Source organism: Panulirus ornatus, chromosome 46 (assembly GCF_036320965.1).
Source record: "Panulirus ornatus isolate Po-2019 chromosome 46, ASM3632096v1, whole genome shotgun sequence".
NCBI lineage: Eukaryota > Metazoa > Arthropoda > Malacostraca > Decapoda > Palinuridae > Panulirus > Panulirus ornatus.
The window spans coordinates 12,823,515-12,849,451 of NC_092269.1; the positions used below are offsets into that span (position 1 = coordinate 12,823,515).

Here is a 25,937-nt window from a genome sequence, read left to right on the forward strand (position 1 = left end):
TGCATTATACATGACAGCTAGAGATTAAGTGTGAACGAATGTGTCCTTTGTTGTCTTTTCCTAGCGCTACCTCGCATGCATGCATGTGGAGGGGGTTGTCATTTCATGTGTGGCGAGGTGGCAATGGGAAAGAATAAAGGCTGCAAGTATGTATTATGTACATGTGTATATGTGTATATGTCTGAGTGTGTATATATATGTATCTATTGAAATGTATAGGTATGTATATGTGCGTGTGTGGACGTGTATGTATATACATGTGTATGTGGGTTGGTTGGGCCTTTCTTTCGTCTGTTTCCTTGTGCTACCTTGCTAACACAGGAGACAGCGATAAAGTATAATAACATTGATAATAATATAATAACATTTCAATGTATGCATACATATACATACACAGACTATTTACTTATTTTTTATACTCTGTCACTGTCTCTTGCGTCAGTGAGGTAGCGCAAGGAAACAGAAGAAAGAAAGGCCCAACCCACCCACATGCACATGTATATACATACACATCCACACATGCACATATACATACACAGACATATAAATATATACACATTTACATATTCATACTTGCTGCCATCATCCGTTCCTGTCGCCACCCTGCCACACATGAAATGGCACCCCCAAATCCCCCATACGCATGCGAGGTAGCACTAGGAAAAGACAACAAAGGCCACATTCATTCACCCTCATTCTCTAGCTGTCATGTGTAATGCACCAAAACCACGGCTCCCTCTCCACGTCCAGGCCACACAAAACTTATCATGGTTTACCCCAGACGCTTCACATGGTTTGGTTCAATCCATTGACAGAACGTCGATCCTGGTATACCACATTGTTCCAATTCACTTTATTCTTAAAACGTCTTTCACCCCCCTGTATGTTCAGGCCCCGATCGCTCAAAAATCTTTTTCACTCCATCCTTCCACCTCCAATTTGGTCTCCCACTTCTCCTCATTCCCTCCACCTCTGACACATATATCCTCTTTGCCAATCTTTCCTCACTCATTCTCTCTATGTGACCAAACCATTTCAATACACCCTTTCCTGCTCTCTCAACCACACTCTTTTTAGTAAAACACATCTCTCTCTTACCCTTTCATTACTAACTTGATCAAACCACCTTACACCACATATTGTCCTCAAACATTTCATTTCCAACACATCCACCCTCCTCCACACAACCACATGTATGGCCCATGCCTTGCAACCATATAACATTGTTGGAACCACTATTCCTTCAAACATGCCCAATTTTGCTCTCCTAGATAACATTCTAGCCTTCCACACATTCTTGAATGCTCCCAGAACCTTCACCCCCTCCCCCACCCTCTGACTCACTTCCACTTCCATGGTTCCATCTGCTGCCAAATCCACTCCCAGATATCTAAAACACTTCACTTCCCCCAGTTTTTCTCCATTCAAACTTATCTCCCAGTTGACTAGTCCCTCAACCTTACTGAACCTAATCACCTTGCTCTTATTCACTTTACCAAACTCAGTCACCAACTTCCGCGGTTTCTCACCCAAATCAGGCACCAGTGCTGTATCATCAGCGAACAACAACTGACTTATTTCCCAAGCCCTCTCATCCCCAACAGACTGCATACTTGTCCCTCTCTTCAAAACTCTTGCATTCACCTCCCTAACAACCCCATCCATATACAAATTAAACAACCATGGAGACATTACACACCCCTGCCGCAAACCGACATTCACTGGTAACCAATCACTTTTCTCTCTTCCTACTTATACACATGCCTTACATCCTTGATAAAACTTTTCCCTGCTTCTAGCAAATCGCCTTCCACACATATACTCTTAATACCTTCCACAGAGCATCTCTATCAACTCTATCATGTGCCTTCTCCAGATCCATAAATGCTGCATACAAATCCATCTGTTTTTCTAAGTATTTCTTACATACATTCTTCAAAGCAAACGCCTGAACCACACATCCTCTACCACTTCTGAAACCACACTGCTCTCCCCCAGTCTGATGCTCTGTACATGCCTTCATCCTCTCAATCAATACACTGCGGGTGTTGAGACACCTTGAAGTAATCGTTATCTCACTTATGAATACTGATCTTGCTAAGTAATGCAACAAGGTAGCAAACCCCTGAAACATTTGCCTATGCTGCTAATAATGATATAAAATTTAGTTTCAGACTCTGGAGTCGGGGACAATGTACATAAGGTAAAGCTCATCGGTGACCTTATAATCTGAGGTCAGGTGGAGGAATTTTGCATGAGGAACCCTTCACACCGTAAGTGATTTTGCTTTCCAGATGCCAGCACAGATGATATTGCCAATGCTGCAGAAGCCGTCTGGGGAGGTGTTAATGACAATACGCTTGTTATTTGTTATGCTGGCACTAATGAAGTACTGAAGGAGAGGAAGAGGAGTTGTTGAGAAAATATCACCAGTTTAAAAGGTATGGTATGGACAGGAAAGAGTAAAAATGATTGGGGAAGAGGAAAAGAGGGATGTGCAATTCTGCTATCACCAAGGGTAGAGGGATGGTGTTCTAGAACATGGATGGAACAGATCAAGAATAGTTTGGGTGAAAGAAAAGGTTAGGATAATAAAATATTCACGGGTATGTGTATACCCACCTGTGATATGAAGACTGTACAAGATAAGGATGAAGTGAAGCTTTTCTGGAGTAATTTGAATGACTGTATAAATAGTTTTGCGAATGAGAGAAACATGGTCATATTGAGTGATATGAATGCGAGTGGGATGTGTTGCAATTGGTGAGAGAGCTGTTAAATGGTAAGTACCACAAGTAAATGAGAATGGAAGCTATCTTGTGGATACTTGTGCTGAGAAGGGGTTTCTTCCACTCAAACACCTTTTTTTCAGAAAGAGATTGTCCACAGATATACATGGATGAGGAATGATGGAAGAGAAGAACAAAAGGCTTTGATTGACTATGTGGCAGTGGATGAAAGATCGGGAAAGGCTCTGCTGGATGCTAGAGTTATGAGAGGATTCTTTGGAGACTTTGACCATTTCACGGTTCTTGTAGGAATGAGGATCAGGAAGAAGTGGAGGTATGGCATAAAGAAAAAATGGAGAGGTAAAAGTGCTGGCAAGCAAGAAGATGAATCAGGAAAAATACAGGGAGGAGTATGAACGGGGGGTAACGGAAAGCTTAGATGGAAGTGCAGTGAGAGTAGGAATGCAGTCATGTGTGAATGAGGTGTTTAAAATGTTTACAGAAATACTAGTAAAGGTTGTAGAATCTGTAGTTGGATACAGGAAGTGAGATACATGAATAAAAAGGGTAATGCATGGTGGACAGAGGAGATTAGAAATGCTACGGAAGAGAAAAAAAAGGTATATGGTAGGATGCTCAATAGGAATGTACCAGTGGAAGTTCAGCAAAGGAGGAGGGAATACAAAATATGTTAACAGAATGTTACGAAACTGATAGAGGAAAGCAAAGAAAGAGTATATGAAGATTTTGGAAAATAGTTAAGTCAATGATGAAGCGACAGACTTTCAAATCAGGAAAAATGCATGGCCTCAAAATCAACTCCAGTGGTTACATATGTAATATAAAAGAATGTAGGCAAAAAGGAATAATGGCTCTCATCAAGCAGTAAAGGCCTTGAAATATGCCAATAAACATAAAAACGTATCTCGTCAAAGCCTTACTCCTGTACTGGAGTATCCATCTATACCTGCTCACACACTCAGCAATACACAACTTAAGTCTCTCCAGAAAATTCAAAACAAAACACTGAGATTTGCCACTAATCAAAGATACCCTTACACTCTAAACACAGAACAAATTCATGAAATAACTTGAACACAAACCTTCAACATTAAAATGTAAGACAAGGATTTTACAAGAAGAGAGTATGATAGTACAATTAAGAGGATTGGTGTGAGAGGAAGACCACTAGTGGCAAGGGAAAACTGAGTGGAAGAGCAGAGTACTAAAGGGAGAGCAATGGAGGAAGAATATGTGGAATGGTATATGTGAGGGATACTGTAAGGATAGGGGATAGGTGGAGACTCTTTTGCCATAGCAACCCCCTTGATGGGAGTTTCCAGGGGGAACGAGCATCAGATATACAGTAAACCACTGATTTAATAGACTAATCAGGGGGAAGGGGTGTCCATTAATGCTGAAATACCATTAAATCAAATGTAACCTGTTTTTGTGCCACATTTAAGATCACACATCTTTTCTGAACTCCTCTATGACAGTAGGGTTTATTGTGTGGTACAATAGTTGGGCAGCAGGCACCCAGCAACATGGGAACACTTGCTGACCTGTAGAAGGCAGGAGTCAGACTGAGATAGAGGTGATGCCACCCCTCTCCTATGAAAGGATACATCTTTATAATGAAGTGAGGATCGACTACCTGCTTTCATTGCTTCTCTTACTATTACTTGAAGCCTTGCACCTCTTACAATCACTTGAAGCCATTTAGAACTGTAAGGACTGCAAAACTATTCAAGAGAGACACAATTCTGAAATAACAGAAATACTCTGACCACAACCTGACTGATGATAGCTTGAGACAGACAGAAACAAAGAGCCTAGCCCATGCTAGCAAAAACAAGTGCAATATGAAATGCACATGGTGTGGCATATGGGATTTTTGAATTTTTGAAACAATTATTGATTAATGTAATGTATAATTATCATCTGTCCACTATTAAATCTGAAATCAGTTACATCGAGGGTTTACTGTATAAATAGATATTGATATTGCTTCATAATGAAGCTCAGGTAGTGGAGCAATGACAAAAGCAGGTCCTTGTTGTCTATAAAAGTGGCACATAAGTAAATCAGAGACAAATGACCAATATGAGAGATTTAATTACATAAACTTGTACACAGAAACTAAGAGTCTTACACATCAAAGCAATCTTCAGTCTGAAGCATATATTGCTGAAAATTGAAAAATAAATTCATAAGAAAAAGAAATTCACAAGAGTTTCATAGTTATGTTAAAAGCAAGAGAGTCATTACCCAATCAACTGGGCCATCAATTAAAAAATGGCAACCTGATTCAAGACATGAAGCCATGAAAAAAAAAGAAATATCGCAGCAGTATTTGCAACTGAAGATACAACTTGGGTCCAGAATCCAACACCAATGCTATGAGAGGGGAAAGTGTGCTGCAACATGCTGAAATAAAAGATGAAGATATACTATCAACATTAAATGGAATGAGAGTAAATAAAAAAGCATGTCCATAGGCAATGAAAGAGGCAAAAATGAGAGTTAACTCCTTGGCTACTCTTTTCAATAGGTTACTTGTTACAGGAAATGATCCAAAGGAATGGAAATTTGCCAGTGTAACCCTGATATTCATTACATAGGTAACATTGTCCAATCAGCTTAATGTCCATGGATGTAAATTAATGAAACCATCTTCAGGATAAGACTGTACACCATGTAGAGGACCACTACATATACGATTCTGTGTGGTTTTTGACAAAATCACTCATGTCTGACAAATTGGCTTGATTTATTTTGTGAAATTATCAACAAATATAAATATCCCTGGGGATAGGGGAGAAAGAATTCTTCCCACGTATTCCCTGCGTGTCGTAGAAGGCGACTAAAAGGGAAGGGAGCGGGGGGCTGGAAATCCTCCCCTCTCGTTTTTCATTTTCCAAAAGAAGGAAGAGAGAAGGCGACCAAGTGAGGATGTTCCCTCAAAGGCCCAGTCCTCTGTTCTTAACGCTACCTCGCTAATGCGGGAAATAGCGAATAGTATGAAAAAAAAAATAAATAAATAAATGACAAAAATAAAGCAGCTGATGTCCTCTATTTAGATTTTCAGAAAGCAATCAATAAAGTTCCACAACTAAGGTTACTAACAAAGGTTGAGTAGCATGCTATATATATGAAGATGTCCTTCGATGGTTAGGAAACTGGCTGACTGGCTATAAGCAAAGAGTAATGATAAATGGTCAAGCCTCTGAATGGTTAGATATAATAAATGTGTTGGAAATGAAATGTATGAGGAGAATATGTAGTGAGAGGTGATTTGATCAAGTATGTAATGAAAGAGTAAGAGAGATGTGTGGTAATAAAGTGTAGATTACATGAATTTACATGAGAAAGACAAACAACAGTATGTTATGTTGGTAATCACTGAGTTTGATGACATTTCCTTATAAACCATCAGAAAATTGACAGAGAGAGATGTTGTACTTGGTCAGTTGATAAATTGTCTAAAGTTTGGGTGGAATAATGATGTTAACCCACAGTTAGTAGAGTATGCATATGCGGAAGCTAATTTGAGCTTGCTAATGATGTTATTTTGTATCAGAATAAGGTGCTAGTCCCAGTTGACCTGTGTTGCAAGATACTTAAGCATTTACATGTTGGTCATAATGGCATTAATGTTTTGAAGAAGAGGCAAGGAAATGGGTGTGGTGATCAAAGATGGATCAAGATATTACAGAAATAACATAATGCTGTGATATTTATTTCAAAAATGTTAATGCACCAGGTCCTCTTGGAAATAAGTATTTTCTTGTGATTGTGGATTCATTTACAAAATTTTTGAATGTTTATATAACAATTCCATGATCTCTACTGTTACCATTGACTTACTAAAAAAATATTTCTATAAGTTTGGATTGCCAGATGTGATGGTGTACCAAGAGAGGCAGCAGTTTGTCAATAAGAATGTTATCTAACATGTAACCCTTCTTATAATGGACTGGCAGAAAGAGCAGTCTGAACCTCAAAAGAAGGGTTAAAGAAATTTTGTCATGGCAGTTTAAATACCAGAATCTGTAGGTTTTTGTATAATCAGAGGAAGACTGTCCACTCTATAAATGGTAAGACACAGGCTGAACTGATGTTTAACAGACTTTTGAGTCAGTCAAGCATGAGCCACAGAAAAAGAAAATATTAGCTTAGTTGAGTAATAGTGCTTTATGTGATGAAAGTAAACTCTACCAGGTAGGTGATGCAGTATTTCTGAAGAACTATGGAAAAGGACAATCTTGGGTTAAAAGGGATATCACTGAAGTGTTAGGACCAAGTAATTATAAGGTTTGTGTGTGAGATTTTCAAAATATAGCATGGAAGAGGCATGTAGATCAAATCATGTAAGGATTTCTACTTTCTCATGTCCAATATGCTTCCGAGGATGTGTATTCCAATAGTCTACCAAACAAAAGTTGCAGTTTTCCTGCAAAAGATGGTGATACAGGTTCAGGGGTAATCCTGAGGATGGTTAGTTCAGGCAATGAAGCTTGAGGAGAAAATGGTTTCCATTATAATGGCGAAGCAATGCATGTCAATGATGAAACCAAATCTCATGCAAATGTTTCTTTCCCTCAGGCAACAGTATCGAGACCATTCATTAAATTAGTTAAGCCCCCTGATAGACATAACATCTGAAATATGTCTTTGAGTCCTTTATTATTTGATGAACTGTCATTCATGTTTATAAGAATATTATCATTATTAGCACAAGGAAACAGACAAAAGAATGGCCCAATCCACCTACATACACAAGTACATACATACACGTCCACACACGCACATATACATACCGATACATCTCAACGTATACATATATATATATATATATATATATATATATATATATATATATATATACATATACACACACACACACATATACATATTTACACATGTACATAATTAACACCGTCTGCCATTATTCATTTCCATCTCCACCCGTCACACATGGAATAACAACCCCCTCCCCCCGCATGTGCGCCAGGTAGCGCTAGGAAAAGACAACAAAGGCCACATTCGTTCACACTCAGTCTCTAGCTGTCATATATAATGCACCGAAAACACAGCTCCCTTTCCACATCCAGGCCCCACAAAACTTTCCATGGTTTACCCCAGACGCTTCACATGCCCTGGTTCAATCCACTGACAGCACATCGACCCAGGTATACCACATCGTTCCAATTCACTCTATTCCTTGCACGCCTATCACCCTCCTGCATGTTCAGGCCCCAATCACTCAAAATCTTTTCCACTCCATCTTTCCACCTCCAATTTGGTCTCCCACTTCTCATTCCCTCCACCTCTGACACATATATCCTCTTGGTCAATCTTTACTCACTCATTCTCTCCATGTGACAAAACCATTTCAAAACACACTTTTCTGCTCTCTCAACCACACTCTTTTTATTACCACACAAGTCTCTTACCCTATTATTACTTACTTGATCAAACTACCTCACACCACATATTGTCCTCAAAAATCTCATTTCCAGCACATCCGCCCTCCTCCGCAAAACTCTATCCATAGCCCATGCCTCGCAACCATATAACTTTTGTTGGAACCACTATTCCTTCAAACATACCCATTTTTGCTTTCCGAGATGATGTTCTCGACTTCCACACATTCTTCAACACTCCCAGGACTTTCGCCCCCTCCCCCACCCTATGATTCACTTCCGCTTCCATGGTTCCATCCTCTGCCAAATCTACTCCAAGATATCTAAAACACTTCACTTCCTCCAGTTATTCTCCATTCAAACTTACCTCCCAATTGACTTGACCCTCAACCCTACTGTACCTAATAACCTTGCTCTTATTCACATTTACTCTCAGCTTTCTTCTTTCACACACTTTACCAAACTCAGTCGCCAGTTTCTACAGTTTCTCGCATAAATCAGCCACCAGCGCTGTATCATCAGCATACAACAACTGACTCACTTCCCAAGCTCTCTCATCCACAACAGACTGCATACTTGCCACTCTTTCCAAAACTCTTGCATTCACCTCCCTACCAACCACATCCATAAACAAATTAAACAACCATGGAGACATCACACACCCCTGCCGCAAACCTACATTCATTGAGAACCAATCACTTTCCTCTCTTCCTACATGTACACATGCCTTACATCCTCGATAAAAACTCTTCACTGCTTCTAACAACTTGCCTCCCACACCATATATTCTTAATACCTTCCACAGAGCATCTCTATCAACTCTATCATATGCTTTCTCCAGATCCATAAATGCTACATACAAATCCATTTGCTTTTCTAAGTATTTCTCACATACATTCTTCAAAGCAAACACCTGATCCACACATCCTCTACCACTTCTGAAGCCACACATGTGCGCAAGGTAGCACTAGGAAAAGACAACAAAGGCCACATTCGTTCACATTCAGTCTCTAGCTGTCATGTATAATGCACCAAAACCACAGATCCCTTTCCACATCCAGGCCCCACAGAACTTTCCATGGTTTACCCCAGATGCTTCACATGCCTTGGTTCAATCCACTGACAGCACATCAACCCCGGTATACCACATCGTCCCAATTCACTCTATTCCTTGCACGCCTTTCACCCTCCTGCATGTTTAGGCCCCGATCGCTCAAAATCTTTTTCACTCCATCTTTCCACCTCCAATTTGGTCTCCCACTTGTCGTGCCCTCCACCTCTGACACATATATATCCTCTTTGTCAATCTTTCCTCACTCATTCTCTCCATATGACAAAACCATTTCAAAACACCCCCTTCTGCTCTCTCAACCACACTCTTTTTACCACCACACATCTCTCTTACCCTTTCATTACTTAATCGATCAAACCACCTCACACCACATATTGTCCTCAAACATGTCATTTCCAGCACATCCACCCTCCTCCGCACAACACTATCTATAACCCACGCCTCACAACCATATATCATTGTTGGAGCTACTATTCCTTCAAACACCCATTTTTGCTTTCCAAGATAACGTTCTTGACTTCCACTCATTCTTCAACGCTCCCAAAACTTTCGCCCCCTCCCCCACCCTATGATTCACTTCCACTTCCATGGTACCACATATTGTCCTCAAACATCTCATTTCCAGCACATCCACCCTCCTCCGCAAAACTCTATCCATAGCCCACACCTTGCAACCATATAACATTGTTCAAACCACTATTCCTTCAAACATACCCATTTTTGCTTTCCGAGATAATGTTCTCGACTTCCACACATTCTTCAACACTCCCAGAACTTTCGCCCCCTCCCCCACACTATGATTCACTTCCGCTTCCATGGTTCCATCCGCTGCCAAATCAACTCCAAGATATCTAAAACACTTCACTTCCTCCAGTTTTTCTCCATTCAAACTTATCTCCCAATTGACTTGACCCTCAACACTACTGTACCTAATAACCTTGCTCTTATTCACATTTACTCTCAGCTTTCTTCTTTCACACACTTTACCAAACTCAGTCACCAGCTTCTGCAGTTTCTCACATGAATCAGCCAACAGCGCTGTATCATCAGCATACAACAACTGACTCACCTCCCAAGCTCTCTCATCAACAACAGACTGCATACTTGCCCCTCTTTCCAAAACTCTTGCATTCACCTCCCTAACAACCCCATCCATAAACATTTTAAACAACCATGGAGACATTACACACCTCTGCTGCAAACCTACATTCACTGAGAACCAATCACTTTCCTCTCTTCCTACATGTACACATGCCTTACATCCTCGATAAAAACTTTTCACTGCTTCTAACAACTTGCCTCCCACACCATATATTCTTAATACCTTCCACAGAGCATCTCTATCAACTCTATCATATGCCTTCTCCAGATCCATAAATGCTACATACAAATCCATTTGCTTTTCTAAGTACTTCTCACATACATTCTTCAAAGCAAACACCTGATCCACACATCCTCTACCACTTCTGAAACCACACATGTGCGTGAGGTAGCGCTAGGGAAAAAAACAAAGGCCACATTGGTTCACATTCAGTCTCTAGCTGTCATGTATAATGCACCGAAATCACAGATCCCTTTCCACATCCACATCCACATCCACACAACTTTCCATGGTTTACCCCAGACGCTTCACATGCCCTGGTTCAATCCATTAACATCACGTCAACCCCGGTATACCACATTGTTCCAATTCACACTATTCCTTGCACGCCTTTCACCCTCCTGCACGTTCAGGCCTCTATCACTCAAAATCTTTTTCACTCCATCTTTCCACCTAAAATTTGGTCTCCCACTTTTCCTCGTTTCCTCCACCTCTGACACACATATCCTCTTTGTCAATCTTTCCTCACTCATTCTCTCCATGTGACAAAACCATTTCAAAACACCCTTTTCTGCTCTCTCAACCACACCCTTTTTACCACCACACATCTCTCTTACCTTTCATTACTTACTCGATCAAACCACCTCACACCACATATTGTCCTCAAACATCTCATTTCCAGCACATCCATCCTCCTCCGCACAACACTATCTATAACCCACGCCTCACAACCATATATCATTGTTGGAGCCACTATTCCTTCAAACACCCATTTTTGCTTTTCAAGATAACGTTCACGACTTCCACACATTCTTCAACGCTCCCAAAACTTTCGCCCCCTCCCCCACCCTATGATTCACTTCCGCTTCCACGGTGCCACATATTGTCCTCAAACATCTCATTTCCAGCACATCCACCCTCCTGCACACAACTCTATCCATAGCCCACGCCTTGCAACCATATAACATTGTTCAAACTACTATTCCTTCAAACATACCCATTTTTGCTTTCCAAGATAATGTTCTAGGCTTCCACACATTCTTCAAAACCTTCCAGAACTTTCGCCCCCTCCCCCACTGTATGATTCACTTCCGCTTCCATGGTTCCATCCGCTGCCAAATCTACTCCCAGATATCTAAAACATTTCACTTACTCCAGTTTTTCTCCATTCAAACTTATCTCCCAATTGACTTGACCCTCAACCCTACTGTACCTAATAACCTTGCTCTTGTTCACATTTACTCTCAGCTTTCTTCTTTCACATGCTTTACCAAACTCAGTCACCAGCTTCTGCAGTTTCTCACATGAATCAGCCAACAGCACTGTATCATCAGTGAACAACAACTGACTCACTTCCCAAGCTCTCTCATCCACAACAGACTGCATACTTGCCCCTCTTTCCAAAACTCATGCATTCACCTCCCTAACAACCCCATCCATAAACAAATTAAACAACCATGGACACATCACACATCCCTACCGAAAACCTACATTCACTGAGAACCAATCACTTTCTTCTCTTCCTACACGTACACATGCCTTACATCCTCGATAAAAACTTTTCACTGCTTCTAACAACTTGCCTCCCCCACCATATATTCTTAATACCTTCCACAGAGCATCTCTATCAACTCTATCATATGCCTTCTCCAGATCCATAAATGCTACATACAAATCCATTTGCTTTTCTAAGTATTTCTCACATACATTCTTCATAGCAAACACCTGATCCACACATTCTCTACCACTTCTGAAACCACACTGCTCTTTCCCAATCTGATGCTCTGTACATGCCTTCACCCTCTCAATCAATACCCTCCCATATAATTTCCATGGAATACTCAACAAACCTATACCTCTGTAAGTTGAGCACTCACTCTTATCCCCTTTGCCTACGTACAATGGCACTATGCAAGCATTCCGCAAATCCTCAGGCACCTCACCATGAGTCATACATACATTAAATAACCTTACCAACCACTCAACAATACAGTCATCCCCTTTTTTAATAGATTCCACTGCAATACCATCCAAACCCGCTGCCTTGCCGGCTTTCATCTTTTGCAAAGCTTTTACTACCTCTTCTCTGTTTACCAAATCATTTTCCCTAATCCTCTCACTTTGCATACCACCTCAACCAAAACACCCTATATCTGCCACTCTATCATCAAACACATTCAACAAACCTTCAAAATACTCTCTCAATCTCCTCACATCACCGCTACTTGTTATCATCTCCCCATTAGCACACTTCACTGATGTTTCCATTTGTTCCCTAGTCTTACGCACTTTATTTACCTCCTTCCGAAACATCTTTTTATTCTTCCTAAAATTTAATGATACTCTCTCATCCCAACTCTCATTTGCCCTCTTTTTCACCTCATTAACCTTTCTCTTGACCTCCTGCCTCTTTCTTTTATACATCTCCCACTCATTTGCATTATTTCCCTGCAAAAATCATCCATGTGCCTTTCTCGTCTCTTTCACTAATAATCTTACTTCTTCATCCCACAACTCACTACCCTTTCTAATATGCCCACCTCCCACGCTTCTCATGCCACAAGCATCTTTGGCGCAAGCCATCACTGCCTCCCTAAATACATCCCATTCCTCCTCCACTCCCCTTACCTCCTTTGTTCTCACCTTTTTCCATTCTGTACTCAGTCTCTCCTGGTACTTCCTCACACAAGTCTCCTTCCCAAGCTCGCTTACTCTCACCACTCTTTTCACCCCAACATTCTTCTTTTCTGAAAACCTCTACAAATCTGGTGACTGAGTTTGATAAAGTGTGTGAAAGAAGAATGGTGACTGAGTTTGGTAAAGTGTGTGAAAGAAGAAAGCTGAGAGTAAATGTGAATGAGAGCAAACTTATTAGGTATGGTAGGGTTCAAGGACAAGTCAATTGGGAGCTAAGTTTGAATGGAGAAAAACTGGAGGAAGTGAAGTGTTTTAGATATCTGGGAGTGGATTTGGCAGCAGATGGAACCATGAAGTGGAAGTGAGTCACAGGATGAGGCAGGGGGTGAAAGTTCTGTGAGTGTTGAAAAATGTTTGGAAGGCAAAACATTATCTCGGAAAGCAAAAATGGGTATGTTTGAAGGAATAATGATTCCAACAATATTATATGGTTGCAAGGCCCGGGCTATGGATAGAATTGTGCAGAGGAGGGTGGATGTGTTGGAAATGAGATGTTTGAGGACAATATGTGGTGTGAGGTGGTTTGATCAAGTAAGTAATGAAAGAGTAAGAGAGATGTGCTGTAATAAAAAGAGTGTGGTTGAGATAGCAGAAGAGGGAGTTTTGATATGGTTTGGTCACATGGAGAGAATGAGTGAGGAAAGATTGACAAAGAGGATATATGTGTCAGAGGTGGAGGGCACGACAAGTGGGAGACCAAATTGGATGTGGAAAGATGGAGTGAAAATGATTTTGAGCGATCGGGGCCTAAACATGCAGGAGGGTGAAAGGCGTGCAAGAAATAGAGTGAATTGGAATGATGTGGTATACCGGGGTCAACATGCTGTCAATGGATTGAACCAGGGCATGTGAAGCATCTGGGGTAAACCATGGAAAGTTTTGTGGAGCCTGGATGTGGAAAGGGAGCTGTGGTTTCGGTGAATTATACACGACAGCTAGAGACTGAATTTGAATGAATATGGCCTTCTTTGTTGTCTTTTCCTATTGCAACCTTGCACACATGGGGGGGGGGGATCATTTCACATGTGGCGGGGTGGCGACAGGAATGAATAAAGGCAGCAAGTATGAATTATGTACATCCGTACATATGTGTATGTATTATTTTTTTATTTTTTATTATTTTGCTTTGTCACTGTCTCCCGCGTTTGCAAGGTAGCGCAAGGAAACAGACGAAAGAAATGGACCAACCCACCCCCATACACATGTATATCCACACACGTCCACACACGCAAATATACATGCCTATACATCTCAATGTACACATATATATTACACACACAGACACATACATATATACCCATGCACACAATTCACACTGTCTGCCTTTATTCATTCCCATCGCCACCTCACCACACAGGGAATACCATCCCCCTCCCCCCTCATGTGTGCGAGGTAGCGCTAGGAAAAGACAACAAAGGCCTCATTCGTTCACACTCAGTCCCTAGCTGTCATGCAATAATGCCCAAAACCACAGCTCCCTTTCCACATCCAGGCCCCACACAGCTTTCCATGGTTTCCCCAGACACTTCACATGCCCTGATTCAATCCACTGACAGCCCGTCAACCCCGGTATACCACATCGATCCAATTCACTCTATTCCTTGCCCGCCTTTCACCCTCCTGCATGTTCAGGCCCCAATCACTCAAAATCTTTTTCACTCCATCTTTCCACCTCCAATTTCGTCTCCCACTTCTCCTCGTTCCCTCCACCTCTGACACATATATCCTCTTGGTCAATCTTTCCTCACTCATTCTCTCCATGTGCCCAAACCATTTCAAAACACCCTCTTCTGCTCTCTCAACCACGCTCTTTTTATTTCCACACATCCCTCTTACCCTTACATTACTTCCTTGATCAAACCACCTCACACCACACATTGTCCTTAAACATCTCATTTCCAGCACATCCACCCTGCTACGCACAACTCTATCCATAGCCCACGCCTCGCAGCCATACAACATTGTTGGAACCACTATTCCTTCAAACATACCCATTTTTGCTTTCAAAGATAATGTTCTCGACTTCCACACATTCTTCAAGGCTCCCAGGATTTTCGCCCCCTCCCCCACCCTATGATTCACTTCCGCTTCCATGGTTCCAGCCGCTGCCAGATCCAATCCCAGATATCTAAAAGACTTTACTTCCTCCAGTTTTTCTCCATTCAAACTTACCTCCCAACTGACTTGACCCTCAACCCTACTGTACCTAATAACCTTGCTCTTATTCACATTTACTCTTAACTTTCTTCTTTCACACACTTTACCAAACTCAGTCACCAGCTTCTGCAGTTTCTCACCTGAATCAGCCACCAATGCTGTATCATCAGCGAACAACAACTGACTCACTTCCCAAGCTCTCTCATCCACAACAGACTTCATTTTTGCCCCTCTTTCCAAAACTCTTGCATTCACCTCCCTAACAACCCCATCCATAAACAAATTAAACAACCATTGAGACATCACACACCCCTGCCGCAAATCTACATTCACTGAGAACCAATCACTTTCCTCTCTTCCTACACGTACACATTCCTTACATCCTCGATAAAAACTTTTCACTGCTTCTAACAACTTGCCACCCACACCATATATTCTTAATACCTTCCACAGAGCATCTCTATCAACTCTATCATGTGCCTTCTCCAGATCCATAAATGCTACATACAAATCCATTTGCTTTTCTAAGTATTTCTCACATACATTCTTCAAAGCAAACACCTGATCCACACATCCTCTACCACTTCTGAAACCACACTGCTCTTCCCTAATCTGATGCTCTGTACATGCCTTCACCCTCTCAATCAATACCCTCCCATATAATTTACCAGGAATACTCAACAAACTTATACCTCTGTAATTTGAGCACTCACTCTTATCCCCTTTGCCTTTGTACAATAGCACTATGCACACATTCCTCCAATCCTCAGGCACCTCACCATGAGTCATACATACATTAAATAACCTTACCAACCAGTCAATAATACAGTCACCCCCTTTTTTAATAAATTCCACTGCAATACCATCCAAACCTGCTGCCTTGCCGGCTTTCATCTTCCGCAAAGCTTTTACTACCTCTTCTCTGTTTTCCAAATCATCTTCCCCAACCCTCTCACTTTGCACACCACCTCGACCAAGACACCCTATATCTGCCACTCTATCATCAAACACATTCAACAAATCTTCAAAATACTCACCCCAACTCCTTCTCACATCACCACTACTTGTTATCACCTCCCCATTAGCGCCCTTCACTGAAGTTCCCATTTACTCCCTTGTCTTACGCACTTTATTTACCTCCTTCCAGAACATCTTTTTATTCTCCCTAAAATTTAATGATACTCTCTCACCTCAACTCTCATTTGCCCTCTTTTTCACCTCTTGCACCTTTCTCTTGACCTCCTGTCTCTTCTTTTATACATCTCCCACTCAATTGCATTTTTTCCCAGCAGAAATCGTCCAAATGCCTCTCTCTTCTCTTTCACTACGTGTATGTATATATATATGTATACGTTGAAATGTATAGGTATGTATATGTGCGTGTGTGGATGTGTATGTATATACATGTGTATGTGGGTGGGTTGGGCCATTCTTTCATCTGTTTCCTTGCACTACCTTGCTAACGTGGGAGACAGCGACAAAGTATAATAAATAACGAATACATACACAGACATATACATATATACACAAGTACATATTCATACTTGCTGCCTTCATCCATTCACGTTGCCATCCCACCACAAATGAAACAGCACGCACACAAACACACACACACACACCCAAGACAGCGCAAGGAAAAGACAAAAAAAATGGGCCATATTCGTTCACACTCAGTCTCTAGCTGTCATGTGTAATGCACCAAAACCAAAGCTCCCTTTCTGCATCCAGGCCCTACAAAACTTTCCATGGTTTACCCCAGATGCTTCACATGCCCTTGTTCAATCTATTGACAGCACATCGAACCCAGTATACGACATCTCTCTCATTCACTCTATTCCTAGCATGTCTTTCACCCTACACAGACATATACATATATAAACATGTACATATTCATACTTGCCTGCCTTCATCCATTCCTGTCGCTAACCCGCCATACGGGAAACAGCATCCCTCCCTTCAGCAAGGGTATATACTCAATATAATATTATCATGAAACCCTGTTGAAGGATTGAATACTCCACTGTAATTATCTTTTGTCTACTGTTCCTGTACTTGAGTTATCTATGTTTTTGAAGAAGAATTTACACAAGCATAATGGTGGGTGGACCAGAATATGTATTCATTTATAACCTTGGAACACACCTAAGTTACAACAATCTCCTTCCTTATACTACCTTACTTGTTTCACATGTTATACCCTATTCCTACCAGAAGTAAATTTCTTTTTATACCCTGGAACTAAATATCTTCAAGAGATAATTTTTCTTTTACTCTAACACAAAAGCATACATTTAGAAGGAAATATTTCGAATATGTGAATCCAAAAGAAACACTTACAATGAAAGCGAAGGCTAATATTGTGCCCAGGTTGCAGCGGAAAATTCTGTCATGAAGCGAGTATGCTGACTCTAACACAATGCTGTGGAATAAACAAAGATAGAATAATGTACATCAAAATAAAAGCCCCTGAAGGAAAAGCTAAGGAAAGGAGAGAGGAAGGATTGAATATGAAGTGAGAGTACCTAACTACATGTATGTCTGAAGAGATTTTGCCATTAGGCAGAGAAAATGCATTATCCTCACCATGTTTTGTCTTTACTAACATTGTTATTCTCTACAGCCATGCACATTGCATAACTGTCTATCTCAGGTTCATTTGCTAATGTTTTCATACATATGCCTAACAATCTTTTAAAGGGTGCTGTAATCATACATTTGTTCATCAAAAAATGAGTTTATCAATTTTTCTTGCAGGAGTTTAGAACATGTAATTACTCTCGTGTTCTAAACTTTTAGGACCAACCATATTTTCTTCCCTTCCCTAACTCTGTTGCCATTTATGTATCTTTTAACTCTTCTTTCTATTGACTAATACATTCACCACTTGCTATATGGTGGATTAGGCACTATCTTAAATTTATATTTTTCATTACATATACTTCTATTTCATTTTTCAATGCTTGATCACTTTTCCCACATTAGTAAGATAGTGCCAGGAACAGAAGGCCACATGGGCTCACATCCATTTTCTAGCTGTTACGGGTAATGCACCGAAACCACTGCTTCTAATCCACAAACAGGCCCTTGGTTCAGTCTACTGACAGCATGTCGACCCAGTATACCAAAAGCATTTCAATTCATTCTATCCCGTGCACACCTCTCATCTTCTATATGTTCAGGCCCCGATCATTCAAAATCATTTTCACTCCATCTTTCCATCTCCAATCTGGTCTCCCCATTCTCCTTGTTCCCTTCACTTCTGACACATATATCTTCTTTGTCAACCTTTCCTCACTCATTCTCTCCATATGTCCAAACCATTTCAACACACCCTCTTCTGCTCTCTCAACCACATCCTTTTTATTACCACACATCTCTCTTACCCTTTCATTACTTACTCGCTAAAACCACATAATGTTCTCAAACATTTTATTTCCAAGACTTCCACCCTTCTCGACACAGCCTTATCTATAGCCCATGCATCACAACCATATAATATCACTGGGACTACTATACCTACAAAGATAGATAAAGAGATAGATGTTTGTCAACCTAAAATTACATTTGGGATTAAATGTTTAAATATTGAAACATGATCCATTCTAATACATTTACATAAGAACAGAACCATTCACAAAAAATCACTATAGGCATGCCTTAGTCACAATGACATCAATAAAAACATGAATAAATTATTAAACATATCTCTATCCCTAGAAATAAGGGAGAAAGAATAATTCCCACAAATTCCCAGCTTGTCATAACAAGTGACTAAAGGGGGCAGGAAACTCTCCCATTCTTGTATTTCAATTTCTAAAGGAGGAAACAGAAGGTGCCAAGCGGAGATTAGTCATCCTCCTCATAGGCTCAGACTTGGGTGTCTAAATGAGTGTGGATGTAAACAAGATGAGAAGAAAGGAGAGACAGGTAGTATGCTTGAGGAAAGAAACCTGGATGTTCTGGCTCTGAGTGAAATAAAGATCATGGGTAAATGGGAAGAATGCTTTGGAAATGTCTTGGGAGTAAATCTAGGGGTTGGTGAGAAGGCAAGAGCTGAGGAAGGAGTAGCACTACTCCTGAAGCAGGAGTCCTGGGAGTGTGTGATAGAATGTAAGGAAGTAAATTATAGATTGATCTTGGTAAAACTGAAAGTGGATAGAGAGAGATGGGTGATTATTGGTGCTTATCCACCATGTCATGAGAAGTAATAACTTGATAGGCAAATTTTTTCGGAGCAGATGAATGAGTGTCAAGAATGTTGATGCATGAGACCAGGTATTAGTGATGGGTGATTTAAATGTGAAGATGAGTAATATGGCAGCTTAGGGTATAACTGGTGTACATGGGGTATTCAGTGTTGTGAATGGAAATTATGAAGAGCTTCTGAATTTGTGTGCTGAAAAAAGACTTGTGACAGAGAAAAACTTGGTTTAAAAAGAGAGATATACATAAGTATGCATATGTGAATATTAGAAGACATGGTCAAAGGGCATTATTAAGTTATGTGTTAATTGACAGGTGGGTAAAAGAGAGTCTTTTGGATGTTAATGTGCTGAGAAGGACAGCTGGTGGGATGTCTGATCACTATCTTGTGGAGGGTAAAAGGTAAAGATTTGTAGATTTTAAGAAAAGAAGAGAGAATATCAGGGAGAAGAGAGTTGCGAAGTGAGCTTGGAAAGGCCACATGATTGAGGAAATGCAAGGAGATATTGAATGCAGAATGGCAAATGATGTGAGGGGAAAGGGTGAGGAATGGGATGAATTTAGGGAAGCAGTGATGGCATGTGCAAGAGATGCATGTGGCATGAAAAAGCTAGAGGTGGGCAAATTAGAAAGGGTAGTGAGTGGTGGGATGAAGAAGTAAAGTTGTTACTAAAAGAGAAGAGAGAGGCATTTGGATAATGCTGGCAAAGAAGGAGTGCAAATGATTGGGAGATGTATAAGAGAAAGACAGGAGGAAAAGAAGGTGCAAGGGTTGAAAAGGAGGGCAAATTTGAGTTGGGGTAAGAGAGTATCATTAGATTAAGGGAGGATAAAAAGATATTTTGGAAGGAGGTAAATAATGTGCAAAAGACAAGAGAACAAATAGAAACATCTGTGAAGGGGGCAAAAGGGAAAGCAATAACAGGTAGAGGAAATTAGGAGATAGAGTGAATATGTTGAAGTATTGTTGAATGTGTTTGATGATAAAGCAACAGCTGTTAGGAGTTTTGGTTGGGGTGGTGAGCAAAGTGAGAGAGTCAGGGAAAGTGGTTTAGTGAAGATAGAAGGCAGTGGCAGTGGTTGGTATTGCAGAGGAATTCATTAAGGAAGGGGGAGACAGTGTTGTTGATTAATTGGTAAGGATATTCAATGTATGTATGGATCATGATGAAGTACCAGAGGATTGGCAGAACGCATGTATAGGCTACTGTACAAAGGCAAAGGGACTAAAGGTGAGTGTTCAAACTACAGAGGCATATGTTTATTGAGTATTTCTGGAAAACTGTAAGGGAGGGTGGAAGACACATATAAAGCAACAGATTTGGAAGGAGCAGTGTGGTTTTAAAAGTGGTAGAGTATGTGTGGATCAGGTATTTACTTTGAAGAATATATTTGAAAAATAGTTGATGGGAAAAAAGAATACTTCCCACAAAATCCCTGTATATCACAGAGGCGACTAAAGGGAGAAAGTGGGGGGCTGGAAATCCTCCACTCCCATTTTAAACTTTTCCAAAGCAAAGGAACAAAGAAAGGAGCCAAGTGAGATATTCCCTCTAAGGCTAAGTCCTCTGTTCTCAACGCTGCCTTGCTAATGTGGGAAATCGTGGATATGTATGGAAAAAATCAGAAAAAGATGGATTTGTATGTAGCAATTATGAATCTAAAGAAAGCATATGAATGAGGTGGTTAGGGAGGAAAATGGAAGAGTTTTGGAGAAAGGGACAAATATGTACTCAGTTGGGGATGAGAGGCCTAGGACATGAGTCAATTGTTGCTTGTTGATGATACAACAATGGTGGCTGATTTAAGTAATAAACTGCAAAAGTTGGTGACAGAGTTAGGAAAAGTGTGTGAAAGTAGAATATTCAGAGTAAATCTGAATACAAGCAAGGTTATTAGGTTCAGTAGGATTAAAGGACAAGTTAGTTATGATGTAAGTTTGAATAGAGAAAAATTGGAGGAAGTGAAGTATTCTAGTTTTCTGGGAGTGGACTTGGTAGCAAATGGAACCATGAAAGTGGAAGAGACTCATAGGATGGGGGTGGTGAAAAAGACTCTGGGATTAAGGAAGAATATATGGAAAGAGAAAGTTATCTCAGAGCAAAAAATGGTGTTTCAAGGAATAGTAGTTCCATAAATATCATATGGTTGCGAGGTATGGGTTATAGATAGGGTTGTACAGGGAAGGGTGGATGTTTAGGATGAAGTGAAAAAGATATTGATCGATCGGGGCTCAAACATACAAAGGGGTGAAATTCTGCGCAAGAAATAGAGTGAACTGTAACGATGTGGTATACCAGGGTCGACATGCTGTCAATGGACTAAACCATACCATGTGAAACGTCTAAGGTAAACCATGGAAAGGCCTCTGGGGCCTGGATGTGATTAAATAGCTGTGGTTTCATTGCATTAAACATTACAGCTAGAGACTATGTTTGAAAAATGTGGCCTTTTTCGTCTGTTTTCCTGGCACTGCCTCACTGAAACAGGGGGTAGTGATGTTGTTTCACATGGGGCAGGATAGCGCTGGGAATGGATGAAAACAAGTATGAATACATGCATGTGTATATATGTATATATCTGTATGTGTGTGTGTGTGTGTGTGTGTGTGTGTGTGTGTGTGTGTGTGTGTGTGTGTGTGTATATTATTATTATTATACTTTGTCACTGTCTCCCGCGTTAGTGAGGTAGTGCAAGGAAACAGGTGAAAGAATGGACCATCCCACCCACATACATATGTATATACATAAACGCCTAAACATGCACATATACATACCTATACATTTCAACGTATAAATACATATACATACACAAACATATACATATATACACATGTACATATTCGCATAAGCTGCCTTCATCCATTCCCACCGCCACCTCGCCACACATGAAATGACACCCCACCCTTCCACCCACAAACATGCAAGGTAGCACTAGGAAAGAACAAAATCCACATTCATTCACACTCAGGCTCTAGCTGTCATGTGTAATGCATCGAAACCAAAGCTCCCTTTCCACATATAGGCCCCACAAAACTTTCCATGACTTACCCCAGACGCTTCACATGCCCTGGTTCAATCCATTGACAGCACATAGACCCCAGTATACCATATTGTTCCAATTCACTCTATTCCTTGCAGAACTTTCACCCTCCCATTCATTCAGGCCCCGATCGCTCAAAATCTTTTTCACTTCATCCTTCCATCTCCAAATTTGTTTCCCACTTCTTATTCCCCCAACCTCTGACACATATATCCTCTTTGTTAATCTTTCCTCACTCATTCTCTCCATGTGAACAAACCATTTCAATACACCCTCTTCTACTCTCTCAACCACACATATATCTCTTTTTCCAACATTCCTCCTTATTTCATTACTTACCGATAAACCATTTAAAACACTCTTCTGCTCCTCACACTCTTTTATTTCCACACATCTCTCTTACCCTTATCTACTTACTCTCAACAAACCACCTCACACCACAATTGTCCTCAACATCTCATTTCCACACATCCATCCTCCTCCACAACTCTATCCTATCCCATGCCTCGACAACCATACAACATTGTTAAACTACATTCCTTCAAACTTACCCATTTTGCTTTCGGATAATGTTCTCGACTTCTCACACATTTTCCCAAAGCTCCATCCACAAACTTTCCCCCACCATCCCCCCTCATCTAGTATCTCCACTTCTTCCTTCCATGTTCCTATCCGCTACAAATCCACTCCAGATATCTAAAACACTTCACTTCCTCCAAATTTTCTCACCATTCAAACTCACCTCCCAATTACTGCTCAGCCCTATACCAATAACCCTTATCACTTTACTCTAACTTCTTCTTCACCACTTCCAAATCCGTCCCAGCTTCTGCATTTTCCTGACGCCACACTGTATCACACAACCACGATCTTCCAAACTATCCAGACCCTCCTTATCCATATCCAATAAAAATGCTAACTACATTCATGAACCTCATTTCCTTTTATTAAGTATTTCCTCACTTTCCACCAAAATCTTCAAGCAAAACACCCTATGCTTCCCAACAAATCTCAATCATTCCAAGTTCTGAAACCAGCACACTACTACTTCCCCAATTTTGATGCTCTTACTGATGCCTATCCTCACCCTCTCAATCAATACCCTCCCATATAGTTTCCCAGGAATACTCATTAAACTTATACCTCTGTAATTTAAACACTCACCTTTATCCCCTTTGCCTTTGTACAATGGCAATATGCATGCATTTCACAAATCCTCAGGCACTTCACCATGAGCCATACATACACTGAATATCCTCACCAACCAGTCAACAACACAGTCACCCCCTTTTTTAATAAGTTCCACTGCAATACCATCCAAACCTGCTGCCTTGCCAACTTTCATCTTCTGCAAAGCTTTCCCTACCTCTTCTCTGTTTACCAAATCATTCTCCCTAACCCTCTCACTTCACACACCACCTCGACCAAAACACCCTATACCTGCCACTCTATCATCTAACACATTCAGCAAACCTTCATAGTACTCACTCCATCTTCTCACATCACCACTACTTCTTATTACCTCCCCATTAGCACCCTTCACTGATGTTCCCATTTGCTCTCTTGTCTTACGCACTTTATTTACCTCCTTCCAAAACATCTTTTTATCCTCCCTAAAATTTAATGATACTCTCTCAACCCAACTCTCATTTGCCCTCTTTTTCACCTCTTGCACCTTTTTCTTGACCTCCTGTCTCTTTCTTTTATACATCTCCCACTCATTTGCACTATTGCCCTCCAAAACTCGTCCAAATGCCTCTCTCTTCTCCTTCACTAATAATCTTATTTTTTCATCCCACCACTCACTACCCTTTCTAATCTGCCCACCTCCCAGCCTTCTCATGCCACAAGCATCTTTTGCGCAAGCCATCACTGCTTCCCTAAATACATCCCATTCCTCACCTACTCCCCTTACGTCCTTTCCTCTCACCTCTTTCCATTCTGCATTCAGTCTCTCCTGGTACTTCCTCACACCAGTCTCCTTCCCAAACTCACTCTCAGCACTCTCTTCACCCTAACATTCTCTCTTCTTTTCTAAAAACCTCTACAAATCTTCACCTTTGCCTCGACAAGATAATAATCAGACATCCCTCCAGTTGCACCTCTCAGCACATTAACATCCAAAAGTCTCTCTTTCACGTGCCTATCAACATGGAATTCAATAATGCTCTCTGGCCATCTCTTCTCCTTACAAACGAACACTTATGTATATCTCTCTTTTTAAACCCGGTATTCCCAATCACCAGTCCTTTTTCAGCACATAAATCTACAAGCTCTTCACCATTTCCATTTACAAAACTGAACACCCCGTATACATCAATTATTCCCACAACTGTCACATTACTCACCTTTGCATTCAAATCACCCATTACTATAACCCAGTCTTGTGCATCAAAGCTGCTAACACATTCACTCAGCTGCTCCCTTAAGCATTTACCTCTCATAATCTTTCTTCTCATGCCCAGGTGCATAGGCACCAATAATCACCCATCTCACTACATCCACTTTCAGTTTTATTCATATCAATCTAGAGTTTACTTTCTTACACTCTATCACATACTCCCATCACTACTGCTTCAGGAGTAGTGCTACTCCTTCCTTTGCTCTTGTCCTCTCACCAAACCCTGACCTTACTCTGAAAACTTTCCCAAACCACTCTTCCCCTTTACCCTTGAGCTTCATTTCATTCACAGCCAAAACATCCAGGTTCCTTTCCTCAAACATACTACCTATCTCTCCTTTTCTCTCATCTTGGTTACATCCAAACACATTTAGACACCCCAATCTGAGCCTTCGAGGAAGATGAGCACTCCTAGCAAGACTCCTTCTTCTGTTTCCCCTTTTAGAAAGTTAAAATACAAGGAGGGAGGTTTTCTAGCCCCCCGCTACTATCCCATTTAGTCGCCTTCTTCAACACGCAGGGAATGCGTGGGAAGTATTCTTTCTCCCCTATCCCCAGCGATAATATATATTTTATTTCTTATTTTCTTTTCATACTATTCGCTATTTCCCGCGATAGCGAGGTAGCGTTAAGAACAGAGGACTGGGCCTTTGAGGGAATATCCTCATCTGGACCTCTCCTCTGTTCCTTCTTTTGGAGAAAAAAAAAAAAAAAAAAAAAAAAAAAAAATGAGAGGGGAGGATTTCCAGCCCCCCGCTCCCATATTTTATTTATCTTTATCTATTTTACTTTGTCGCTGTCTCCGGCGTTAAAGAGGTAGCGCAAGGAAACAGACAAAAGAAAGGCCCAACCCACCCACATTACACATGTATATACATACACGTCC

The 25,937-nt window shown here is 40.8% G+C and overlaps 1 protein-coding gene across 1 annotated transcript in view; it reads right to left on the reverse strand.

Annotated features, from left to right (window-relative positions):
* The window catches only part of LOC139763309 (sodium/hydrogen exchanger 2-like), a 378,447-nt gene that overhangs the window by 290,524 nt on the left and 61,986 nt on the right, over positions 1–25,937 (reverse strand). Inside the window, exon 6 of the mRNA XM_071689332.1 lies at positions 17,743–17,824. Within this exon, the coding sequence (XP_071545433.1) occupies positions 17,743–17,824 (82 nt within the window). The remainder of the gene's footprint in view (positions 1–17,742; positions 17,825–25,937) is intronic.